Source organism: Antrostomus carolinensis, unplaced genomic scaffold, assembly GCF_000700745.2.
Source record: "Antrostomus carolinensis isolate BGI_N321 unplaced genomic scaffold, ASM70074v2 scaffold1220, whole genome shotgun sequence".
Taxonomy (NCBI): Eukaryota; Metazoa; Chordata; class Aves; order Caprimulgiformes; family Caprimulgidae; genus Antrostomus; species Antrostomus carolinensis.
The window spans coordinates 39885-53075 of record NW_010287499.1 but is presented as its reverse complement, the minus strand read 5'-3'; the positions used below and the strand labels follow the sequence as shown (position 1 = coordinate 53075).

The following is a 13191-nucleotide window of genomic DNA, read 5'->3' as shown; positions in this document are numbered from 1 at the left end:
GAGGGGTGGGGGAAGGTGTTGTAAGATGTGGTTGTTATGTCTCACTGTGCTACTGAGGTGAATGGTAACAAATTAAATTGATTTTTCTTCCCCAAGTTGAGTCTGTTTTGCCCATGACCATAACTGGTAAATGAGCCATCCCTGTCCTCATCCTAATCTGTGCCCCCTTTGTTGTGATTCCCTTCCTGTCTCACCTGGTGAGACGAGTGAGTGCAGGACCACATGGTCCCACTGTGGGTCGAACCACTGCAGTGCATCAGTAAACTATTAGACTGACTGACCTTGGAGAAGTATCAGAAGTTGTAGCATTAGTTTAACCCCAGTATTTATGCAAATAGATATGGGTGGTGAAAACAGTAATTTTCTTTAAGGCGGGAGAAAGGAATTTGCTGGCGGTATTCTGTCTCTCACAGACATTTCTATTACACTGATTAATGGTGGTAGGAAGATTTATCCGCGTTTATGACTCTTGTCTCAGAAGGCCAGTGACTGAGTTAGGCAGTTTTACAATAAAACAAGCTGTAGGAAGGAAGTCACTAAAAATTGCTCAGTAATAATTGGGTTTGGTTTATTTTTGTTTTTGTTTTCAGTGAAGGGAGCAATCTCACCCCGGCTCATCATTACCCTGACTTCAGATTTAAGACATACGCACCTCTTGCCTTCCGCTATTTCAGAGAACTTTTTGGTATCAAGCCTGATGATTACTTGGTAAGAGCTTGCAGTTTTCCTCTGAGTTACAAATTATTGTAATGTATGCTGTTTCATAGTGACAGAAAATGACAATTTAACAGTCCCCAAATGGGTAGTAAATTTTGTCTATGGAGTGGTTTATAACTAATGAATATTTTTAGTATTTTACAAAAATTTTAATTCTTCATCTTTGAGACAATTCCTATAAAAACCTGCTAATTAATTGGCTAAAGTATTTTGTTACTGCTCATTCAGGTCACTGTTTCTAGTGAAGTTATAATCAGTGCTTGTGTGACTTCTACCAATTCCATTCTAATAAAGTGCTCTTCTGTTACTTGTGTTATTTATTCACTTCATTAAAGAAACATTTGCTTGCAAATGTTCCCATCTAGCCTTGAGAAAAGTGGGTGGCAGGCTCAAAAATAATCAGTTTAGAGCATCTCCTTTGTTCTCTGCATTTTATAGTTTGAGGACTTATTCCTTCTCAGTATTCAACTGTGTACATGCAAAAAATGTGATGCATTTGCTGCCATCATAAAAGCAGGCTTTACTTGGTAGAACCACTTTGTGCACTGCCAGGGATGAGGATCCACTATTCTACTTCTCCTGTAGTTCTGCTTTTTGAAGGGTAGTGTGAAAGCAAAAAGCTGGATTACTTTCTAGATGTTTGTCTCATGTCTGGTTTGTCTCATGCCAGTCCACCCACCAAAACAGAGTCCCAGTACAAATTATCAAATTTGCATGTCAGAGTTTTGCTGTTAGCTTCTTTTGAATGATCTTTTTGTTCCATTAATAGTAACTGTTTCTTTAAAACCAAAAGAGTCTGAAAGTTTGAATGAACAGAAAAGAAAAATTGATTAAATGATGCTGAAACATTACTTAATATATTACTTCACTAACTTCTGTTGTGTTCAAGGTGTTACGAGAGTTTTTTTCCCTTCTTGGTTAATAAGCCTAAAAGCAAAACTTATTGGGTTTTGCTTTTATTTAGGTTGAATGCAGGTGTATGATTTTAATCCTTTAGTAATAGGTATGGATTTTGTATTATTAGCCCTCATGCCAATAGCTATATATAAAAACAGATTATTCTTTTGAATTATAGGTGCTAGTAGCAGGGAAGTGCAGTTGGGTTGGAGTTTGATAAAGGTGTCATTATCTAATGTGTTGTGTATCTATCTCCTTTTATGGACCTTGTGAAAGATGACGTATTCAGACTGTGTTTCCAGCTGCTAAAAAGACCGTACTTCCTAGAGTAAAGCTATCATCACCTGCAACTTCTGTTCTATCTGTGGAAGCATTTGCAGTATCATAAAGATTATACCACCATAGAACCACAGAATGGTTTGGGTTGGAAGGGACCTTTCAAGGTCATCTAGTCCAATCCCCCTGCAATGAGCAGGGACATCTTCGACTAGAACAAGTCGCTCAGAGCCCCATCCAGCCTGCCCTTGAATGTTTCCAGGGATGGGGCTTCTACCACCTCTCTGGGAGTGTTTCACCACCCTCCTTGTAAAAAATGTATTCCTTCTATCTTGTCTAAATTTTCCCTCTTTTAGTTTATAACCACTAGCCCTTGTTCTATCACTACAGGGCCTGCTAAAAGGTCTGTCTCCATCTTTCTCATAAACCCCCTTTAAATATTGAAAGACTGCTTGCTGATGATGAGGTTTTGGTACATAGTTTAGCTACAAAATCACAGCATCACTGAGGGAAACTCCCAGTAAACTTGTTGCAGATTATTTTTCCTCTTGGCACAGCAAAAGACACTAATGATATGTTTCCAAGAGAGAGGGAAAAGCAGAAAAGCTAGTTTAAAGATTAAGTGCACCTTCTTTTCTTGAAAATGCAAAAGCAAATTTCCTTTAACAATAAGGTATTTTTGTGAAATATGGTTTGAATTTCAGTGTGTGGTTTGTAACTGATGCATGACTTTGTTAGGGTTATTCTTGCTCTGTAGGCATGTTAGAATCCATTTCTATTGTTTCTGAATCTAACTGGACATCACTTTGCAATCAAAGCAGATTGCAGTCCCTTGCAGTCGAGATGCAGATGTGATCAGAGTGGTACTATGATCATAAAACAAAACTATTTTTAGTTTGGGACCCTTTTATGACCAAAATGTCTGGTTAAGAGTTTGCTTCCAGTAGCATGTGTCAGGGTTCTGACTGAAAAGTCCCCATTGTTCCTGTGAGATCTGGATCTGTCATGTAATGACTCTAATTCCAATTCAGTATCTAAAACACTTTACTGTAACAATATGCCAACTAATTGTCCAGCTGTGGCTGAAGGGGAAGTAAAGTAAAAAGAGGAGAAGTTACAGCAAGCATATGCAAGTTTATGCTGTTAATTTGCACTGACAGTCCCAAAGATTTACAGTTTCCCCTTTTCCAAGGAAGTTGAGCGGTAATGCACTGTAGTAGTCAGACTGTATAATGAAGGTAAATACATTTGAAGAGCTGGTAGAATTAAATTGTCACTGGAAACCTCATGGAGTACTGACATTTTGCTGTACTTAATTGTCAGGGTTTGGAGATTTTCTTATTTTTTCAGTTTTGATTTGGCTTTCATAAGTGTTCAGTCAAAATTAGCTGGGCTCTTTGTATAGCTACACTTGGTGGGTAGCCTTATTTTATAGGAATGAACTCAACTGTAAAATGACCAACACACAGTGTAGGTTAATAATTCATGCTTATGCTATGCCATTTTATTGAGCTATATTGTTTAGGATAATTGGTTTCAGATGCTTACAACAATGACAATTACTCATGAAGCTTCATATATCTTGGCAAGAAAAATGCAAGGAGTGCAATACAACTGATTTGCTCTGGAGGTCTATAGTGTTACAGACCAGTATTGCTGTTCTATCTGTAGACAACTGCAACTATAGGATTAACAAGAAAAGTCTCTCATATTAATTAGAACTAAGTGAACTTGAGAAGCAGGGAGAGAAACAGGAAATACTTTTATAGCATGCAAAAGTCTCTTTAAAAATTACAAGTATGGGAAAAGCCTCAGCTGGACCGAGGTTAAAAAAATGCATTAAGGCAATGACTTGAGTCCACAGGAAGCATGATTCTTTAGTTCAGGTGCTCACAAAAGAACATATGTATTAGATTTTCTTGTATCACTTTTTTTTGCTATCTCCACTTGCTGAAATCAATGGCAGGATTCCAGTTAAATTTAATGAAGCTGTTTTCAGCAAAGAAAACGAGTTTTTTTTTGTGGAATTGCTCAACTCATCTCAGGCAATGAGTCAGTAAACCAGATATTTGTTACTGAAACAGTTATTTATTTTGTTCTGAGAAGACCAGAAGACATACTGCATTGCTAAGAATAATTCCCTAGTGTTTACACTACTCACGGTTCACATCCTCTGTAATTTTGTTTCTTTCAAAGACTGAAGCCTTAAAATACTGGACTGTACAGTAGATTTCCAAGTGTGTAAAACTGATGATACATAACAATGGAAAAGAGTGTGTAAATGAAACTTTAATAATATTGTATTTTAGATGAGCTCTCAAGTTTAATATAAACAGATTTTCTATGTTTTTGATCTTAATGTCTTGTCTGCATTTAGTTTGAATGAAGCATGAAGTGTGAATTAATGGAGATTAATAAATGTACATTAGCCTCTGTGTGAGATCTGGTTCTACTAGTAAGGAGTACTCCTTTATGTCTTTTTCCTCCTTAACATGATGGTAATTATTTCTGTCTCCCTGTGGAAGAGAAAGACTGTCTAAGCATCCAAAACAAAGATCCTCCAAAACCCAATTTTTCCTAGGTATACTGGTATTTAGTTTTTCCTGTTTCCAGCAGTTTTCAATCAGAAGACTGTACTGAGATTACTATTCTAATGGTTTCAATCCCACTTTCACAGAAGAGGACTTGCTTATTTGTTTATAGTGAAAAACCTGTACTCTCAGTGGGCTTTTCTAACATCTCCCTGTAGCTGTTTCATAAATGGCTATGAAAAGCAAACAGTTGCAGCAAAAACGTCATCTTAAGGTTTCTGACTCAAGAATTTGCAATGCCAACAATGTGGGGATGGACTCTCTCCACCTCAACCACTCGTTCCACTCCAGGGAAGGTCCAGCTGGTGGGGTGGGATGTGAAGAGGGACCTTAGACTCAGCTGCTAAGTGCTCTTCCATGGTTATGCAGTGTGTCCTGGTCAGAATGGAGTGTAACAACTGGCCTGCTGAATCTCAGCCAAATTACTGTGACCCAGCTTGCTGTACAGCAGTAGACTTGCTGCAGTTGAAGCCTAAAGAATAAGCTCCATGATTCTCCTGTGTCTACTTGAACCTGCAGTTCTTTATTAAACTTGTGTTTGAGTAATGCATGCACTGGCAGTGAAAAACAATTCTTGTCTCTTCCAGTATTCAATCTGCAGTGAGCCTTTGATTGAATTATCCAACCCAGGTGCCAGTGGGTCCTTATTTTTTGTAACTAGTGATGACGAGTTCATCATCAAAACAGTTCAACACAAAGAGGCTGAGTTTCTTCAGAAGCTTTTGCCAGGTTACTATATGGTAAGTAATTGAAGACTGTTTTATCTGTATTTTTCTTGTTTCATGTCACACTTCTGAAGATTCAGTCTCATTTGTTGTCTTTAATCTTTCATTAGCTTTATCCATATTTTTTGTAATATTTTTGAAATTTTTTACCTTTCAACTTTGTGCCCCACACGTCTATCAGAAAGAATATAGTGATATATAAAGATATAAATCAAAGATATATTTAAGATAATAATTGCTGTTCTTTTAGCATTCAGGATGAAGCTGAACGTCATCTTCTAATTTGATACCAAACTTTTCTTCTAATAAGATAGTAACAAAAAAAGGTTTCTAAAGTGCTAATTCAACTTTGTTTTTCTCCATTTTGTTTGTCTACCTTCTTCATTTCACTCAGAGTGGACAAAGAAAATAGACTGGTCATTTTCACTTTTGTTTCTGGACTACTTCTAATTTTCACTTCTCACGTATTAACACAATGATGTAAAAAACTATTTTTATCATATAATTTGTTCAAAACTTAATTTTTAAATGGAGCTTTTTGAGGGCTAATGCTAAGTCAATTACAGTATTGTATGTATGTCAGTCATCAGAAAGGGAAAACGTTGATACAAAGTAAGTAGAACCTAAATTCTCCTTAATTTTTTTAACCAGGAGGCACTCGTACATATGAACAAAGATTCTTCTGGGTGGTATGCAGGACTTTGGATTATTAGACCTGTGACTGACTTTCTTTTCTTTCTTTGCTTTCTTAAGTAAACACTTGAAAAGTCACCCTCTCACTTGTAGTAAAAATGAGGAATATTGTAATTATTACACTAAAGTAACATGCATTCACTGTTTGTTTTAAAAAAATGTGCACTGACAGAATCAAAAAGAACAATGGTGGTAGGTACGTTCGTTGTTGGTGTTTCTAATCATAATAATCAGCTCAGCATAAGTTTGAGTTGTTACAAGTAAATGTAAGGCCACTTTGCTTTGTTTCTGGGAACTTCATTCTCACTGCTGCCATATGCAGAAAGTGTAAAACTTTGATCACTGTAATTAATTCCTATGAAAGTAATTTCTTCCCATATTTTTCTGTTGTGACTTAGTAATCATGTAAGACTTCAGGTAGTTTTTTCTCTTCTTGCTTTTTTGTGCCAAAAACTCAGAGTAATTGTATTCAGAAGGATGATTTTTGCTCTCACCTTTTGTCCTCTCATAGTTAATTTTTTGCCTATAGTGGATTTTGGATTATTTCACACTTTTCTGTTCTGATGGTTGGTCATTGTGTTATGACCTCACACTCCTGTGGAGACAACCTGGTCATTTGGCACTAAACCTCAATGTGAAAAGCCTTATGGAGAAAGGAGTTCTGTTTTTCAGAATCCAAGTCAAGGTAATGAGAGATACATTTGATCCAAACTGCCTCTAACAGATGGAATGCAAAGGTTGTTAAGGTCAGAATAAATAAATTAAATCTTCAGGGTGCTTTTAGGTTTGGCATAGTTTACTCTTTCATGGGATATGAGAAAGGGACACATGGCATAAATGCAGTTACTGCTCTGCTCTTGGCCTAAATAAGTTCCTAGCAAAAAGGCAGTGTTTATGCTGGCTTTCTGAATTACAGACCCAGAAAGAAAATCAACTGGTCAAAGAAACTATACTGAATGGGAAAACATGCACAGTTTTTGTGATGTTTGTTAATGTCTTTTGGTATTAAAATAAGTTTCTTAAGCATGGAATTTTATTGAAAATTGACATATTCAACAATATCTCTTTTGTTTTAGAATCTGAACCAGAATCCAAGGACTCTTCTACCCAAATTTTATGGACTGTACTGCGTTCAGTCAGGAGGCATTAATATTAGAATTGTTGTAATGAACAATGTTTTGCCACGAGCCTTGAAAATGCATTTCACATATGACTTGAAAGGCTCCACGTACAAACGGAGGGCATCAAGAAAAGAGAGGGAGAAGTCCAACCCTACATTCAAAGACTTGGATTTCTTGCAAGACATGCATGAAGGGTTGTATTTTGACTCTGAAACACACAGCGCACTAATGAAAACACTACAGCGGGATTGTCGAGTGAGTAGAAATTATTGCTTATTTAAACTTCTGTGTTGACATCTGTTCTAGATCTACCGTAGCAAAACAGAGAGCTGAACATGGCTCTGTAGGTTGTTTAACCTCCACTCCTTTTTCATGCAATATAATTAGGAAAAACTATGGAAGTCAGAGCACCGATGAAGCCTCTATTTTAGTTAAGCTGTTGGGATCCAAGATCGTGTAATCATAGAATGGAATATCCTGAGTTGGAAGAGATCCATAAGGGTCATTGAGTCAAACTCCTGACTCCGCACAGAGCAATCTGAAAGTTAAACCATGTATCTTAAGAGTGTTGTCCAAATACTTCTTGAACGCCAACAGGCTTGGGGACATGACCACTTCCCTGGGGAACTTGTTCGAGTGCTTGACCACCCTCTAACTGAAGAAATGTTTCCTGATATTCAGTCTGAACTTCCCTGATGGCAGCTTTAAGCCATTCCCTTGCATCCTATCACCAGGCACCTGAGATCAACACCACCCCTTCTGCCCCCCTTCTGAAGAAGGGGTAGACAGCAATGAGGTCATCTCTCTATTTGAAGCTGAACAAACCTAATATCCTCATCCACTCCTCACAAGTCGTGACCTCTAGTCCTTTAACCATCTTTGTTGCCCTCCATTGGACATATTCTGATATTTTTATATCCTTTTTATATTGTGGAGCCCAAAACTGCACACAGTACTCGAGGTGAGGCCACACCAATGCTGAGTATAGTGGGACAATAACTTCTTTCAGCCAGTTAGGTATACTGTGCTTAATGCACCCCAGGATATGGTTGGCCATTTTGGCCACCAGGATACATTGCTGACGCATTGAGCTTACCATCCAGCACAACCCCCAGATGCCTTTCTGCAGGACTGTTCCCCTGTACTCATGGCTGGGTAAAGAACTGGCTGGATGCCAGGTCCAGAGAGTTGTGGTGAATGGAGTTACATGCAGTTGGCAGCCGGTCACTAGCAGTGTTCCCTAAGGATCAGTGCTGGGGCCAGTTCTGTTTAACATCTTTATCAACAATCTGGACAAGGGGATTGAGAGCACCCTCACTAAGTTTGCAGTTGACATCAATTTGGGTGGCAGTGTTGATTTGCTTGAGAATAGGAAAGCTTTGCAGAGGGATCTGGACAGGCTGGATCGATGGGCTGAGGCCAATGGTATGAAGCTCAATAAGGCCAAGTGCTGGGTGCTGTGCCTGGGTCACAACAACCCCCTGCAATGCTACAGGCTTGGGGAGGTGTGGCTGGAGAGCTGCACAGCAGAGAAGGACCTGGGAGTGTTGGCTGACAGCTGGTTGAACATGAGCCAGCAGTGTGCACAGGTGGCTGAGAAGGCCAACTGCATCCTGACCTGTATCAAAAATAGTGTGGCCAGCAGGAGTGATCATCCGTCTCTACTTGGCACTGGTGAGGCACATTGAGTACAGCGTTCAGTTTTGGGTCCTTCACTACAGGAAGGACGTTGAGGTGCTGGAGCAGATCCAAAGAAGGGCAACGAAGCTGGTGAAGGGGCTGGAGAACAAATCTTATGAGGAGCAGCTGAGGGAGCTGAGGTTGTTCAGCCTGGAGAAAAGGAGGCTGAAGGGAGACCTTATTGCTCTCTACAACTACCTGAAAGGAGGTTGTAGAGAGGTGGGAGTTGGCCTCTTCTCCCAGACAGCAAGTGATAGAACAAGAGGAAATGGCCTCACGTTGCACCAGGGGAGGTTTAGGTTGGATATTAGGGACAACTTCTTCACGGAAAGGGTAGTCAAGCGTTGGAACAGGCTGCCCAGGGAGGGGATGGAGTCTTTTTCCCTGGTGGTATTTAAAAGATGGGTAGACAAGGTGCTTAGGGACATGGTTTAGTGGTGGAATTAGTAGTGTTAGGCTTATGGTTGGACTCAATGATCTTAAAGGTCTTTTCCAACCACTATAATTCTGTGATTCTGTTCTATGATTCTATTTGTCTGTACTTACAGGATTACACTGATCCATCTGTGGAAATAGCGATTAATATAGGAAAGTAGTCTAGTAGAGCTTTTTTGTTATTGTTCTTGCTTTCCATTAATTTGGAGATTTTGATTATTTTTTTCTGAGGCACAATAAATAGCCCTGTGGTACCATTGTTACATAGGATAAACTTTACATAGAGCTGCAAGCTCAGTATTCTTCAGTAAGTCTGCCTTTTTGTAAGTTAACAAGAGCTAGGAAGCTTGAGTGAGGGAGGTGTGTCTGGTGGCAGCAAACTCAGTTCTGGAGGAAAGTACTTTCTTCCTCAGCTGAAAGGTAATGCTTAATGTCCACATAACTTTTTCAAGGCGGGAGAAGGATTTATGCCATTGCCCTTTGAGAAGACCTTGGTGAATGGAATCAATGCCACTTGTGGACAGGGAGAATTGTTGTAAAATGGATTTTTTTCTGTAGCAAAGGTAAGAAAATATGAACTAGGAAAAAGAGGAGTTGTCCAGGTCTTTCAGAGTTTCACAAGATTCACAGGGAAATAAGATTGGCTTTATCTGAAGGGAATCCTTGGAATTTCAGGATAAAACAGCAGAATGGGACAGCTGAACTCATCACATAGAAGAGGCATCCTGAACATCAAGAGTTTGTTGTTCGCTGCCACCTGTGGTGCAAGATGGAAAGCGTTGTTATTGCGCATGAATAGTTCTTTTTGTTTATCACAGAAGTCTGCAATGCCTTGTGCTTGGTTTGCAAATCCGGGTGACCTAATGTTCAGCTGCATATTCAGAGTGAGACGTTTATCTAACACCACACATTGTTCTTTCTGTAGCCTCTTGCAGCGAGTATTTTGTGAGCTTCTGCCATGTGTGATAGTGCAGAATGCATCAGTACGTCACATCTGGATGCCCTCTTGTGCATCCCCCGACTTGCTGAACACTACTTACCCAGTCAGAGCCTGGAGGGGTCTATTGTATAGAAAATAACAAACAGAAACTAAAAGAGGGAACTGGACTGAATAATTTTATTGTTACTTATAAAGGAGACTTACTGGTTCTTTGAAAGTATGGTTAAATTCTTGCTATGTGTTATTTGGGTACAGAACTAAACATAAGCTTTTCCAGCGTGTAATCTTAGATTAACAACTCTGAAGTTAGTCTGGAGTTCTTAAAGTCCCAGCTAAATCTTAATATTCTTAAAAGAAGAAAGTTATCTTTAAATAATCAGTGTGTATACACAAATACATATATATACCTTATAGTATAGTATGTGTCTGTATATGCATACACACACTGAACGTTACATGTATATAAAAAAAATTAGACTGGCTTTTTTTATTTTTTCTATTCAAATAAGTCATACTCTGTTATAAAACAAAGGAAGCAGACACTGTTATCTTTCCTGTAGCTGAATTTGCTCAACAAATGAGGTTGGATTTGACTACCTACCTTGTACTACTGCATTTAGAAAGAATAGAAATATTCCATCCATTTTGGGAAAAGGACATTGTTTTTGCCAGTGCTTTTTTTCTGCCCTTATGGTATTTGCATGAGTACTCAGCATGAGTGATAACTGACCTAGGTTTTTAGGGCTTCAAAACTTGTCATCTCTTCTTCCTTTTACTCCAAAGTGAGAAAGTTAGTGTAGGTACTGGAATTAAAAAGTACTGAAAGAAAGGAAATTTTTGATCTTGCAAATATTTCAGGATTAAGAAATTCTCTTCTATGTTGCTTGAATTTGGATTATATTTTCATTGTTCATATTTGCAATCAGAATCAGTAAACAATGTTTTTTTTCCTGCTTCTTTAATAAAAACATCGCCAGCTGATAGCTTCTCTCCTCTTTGAGACTCCTCACTTAAGTGCAGAGGCCTGGGAGAACTTGCTGGTGACAAAAAAAGAAGGTGATGGGGACCTGCTGTGGTCTGTCTGCTGTCATTGTGTGACCCACCCCATTCAGCAATGGGTCCACATTTCCCTTGGTCAGCCTTTTACCACTAATATAGCAGCAGAAGCTCTTTTTGTGTCTTTGACATTCCTTGCACGTCTCAACTCTATCTGAGCTTTGGCTTCCTTGACAATAATTGGCTTCCCTTCATGGCTAGGCAATGTTTCTGAGTTCCTCCTTTATAGCCTGTCTGTCCTCCCCCATCCTTTATGCTCCCTCTTCACATTCAGGCTTCCTTGCTTAGCTGAGCTGGCCTTCTGATACATCTCCTTGGCTGACACAGAGCTCCCTCCCCAGGGAAAGGTAGTAGCGAGTACAGCAGTGGTGAACCACTGCTGGAGTATCAGTTCTTGTCTGTCATACCTTCCTGCAGCTCTGATGAGGAGATGCATGATCTACCCCATTAGAGGATGGAACTGAGGGGCTTGTGGCAATCTGTCATGGTGTGGTGCCTACAGTAGCCACTCCAAATTGTCTACTTTGAGACAGGTACCGATTGAGATTGATAGCGTTCTCCATCTCCCACCCCTGCTTACTTTGATCACACTCAAGGTGACAAGGTCTGAAAGGTCCGCTCACATACCATTTTTTGCTTTCTGCACTTTAGCTAAACCAAGGAGTATAATATTACAGTGTTCCTAAAGGCATAATATTCCTGAGTTTATCATGAATAAAATGCACACAATTGAAAATTTGAACTAGCTTTGAAATTCCAGGCTATTGCTGAGACTCATTATAGCTATCCTATCCTTGCAAACAGGTGTGGTCATAGTTACTGGGGTGGGTGGCAGGGCGTGAAAGACAGGGGACACACTACAGGTAAATGGTACTAAAAATAAATAATTTGACTTGGCTTGAATACCTTTCCTAAAAATCTTTGCTTTGAAGCCTTATTCACTTCATAGTGCTTTAATTTGTGAAGAGCTGTATTTTGTATTTGTAAATACCAAGAGTGTTGGAAGGTAGTTTCAATAGCTGTCATTTATTTTTAGTAATCATGCTGTTAGCTACTCTGATCATTGTATAAAATTACAAATTATGAAAGAACAGAACAGATTCTACAATTTTAAAACAAAGTTAGTCTTACAAATATTAACAGAAACTGTTCTGCTGATGAATGAGACAAAGAATTAAAAGCTTTGTGGTACATAAGCAAATACCAAGTAAAAACAAAGTCAGTAAAGACATTAAAGACAGTTTAAAGTGCATTTGGGGATTTCTTTTTTTTAACTAGAAAATACAGAAAATTAAACTCCACATCAAACGTAGCTGCTGTTGTGTTTTGTTATAGACACCTAATCCTGCAGAATTTGTTTCTCTGTGTAAGAATACTTATATGGGGCAGAGGATAAGCTATGGCACTAAGTGATGTGTTGTTAGGTACAAGTAACATTAGTACAGCTCTATATGAGAAAGGCTAGAAGTGAATTTATAATTTTATTTTTCATAGTTGATATGGAATCAAAGTAAAGCTAGACATCCATTATTACTTATTTGATCTTTACTGGAGCTCTTAAACAGTTTAATAAATACAAATTAGCTCTGTTCTGGGCAGAAAGCATGGGGAAGACACCTGTTCTCTGGTACAAGGAATTCACAGTCCAAACACAAAGGTAACAGAGTTTGTCTTTCGATCATCTCATGTTAAAAATGAAGATAGTTTTATAGCAGTATATGTCAAAAATTACTGTAGGAAAAGTACACTAGCACATCTCATCAAAATATGGTCCAGTGATTTGATTGTGAAAACACTCTTAGTATCTTCCCTGTAGTCCATTGAAGTACACAGGAACTGGTAACTGTTTATTAAAAGAAAAAATGAAGGGAGTCCCTTCTAGAACTGACAAATGTCATGGTTATACAGAGATGTTGTTCTACAAATTGTTTCTCATCTAGTTACCTAACAAAGCATGTTAATATAAGTTTGAACAAGAAACCTGAATTTTTGGAGAACAGATAATCACAGGATTCTGTATTTGTAAATATTTGCACAGATACAGTATGTTCTTGAATGTC

At 38.6% G+C, this 13191-nt stretch overlaps 1 protein-coding gene across 1 annotated transcript in view; it reads left to right on the top strand.

Annotated features, from left to right (window-relative positions):
* Positions 1–13191, top strand: part of PIP5K1B (phosphatidylinositol-4-phosphate 5-kinase type 1 beta) — a 49940-nt gene that overhangs the window by 139 nt on the left and 36610 nt on the right. The window contains exons 2-4 of the mRNA XM_010162955.1: positions 576–708; positions 5069–5221; positions 6976–7275. Coding sequence (XP_010161257.1) covers positions 576–708; positions 5069–5221; positions 6976–7275 — 586 coding nt within the window. The remainder of the gene's footprint in view (positions 1–575; positions 709–5068; positions 5222–6975; positions 7276–13191) is intronic.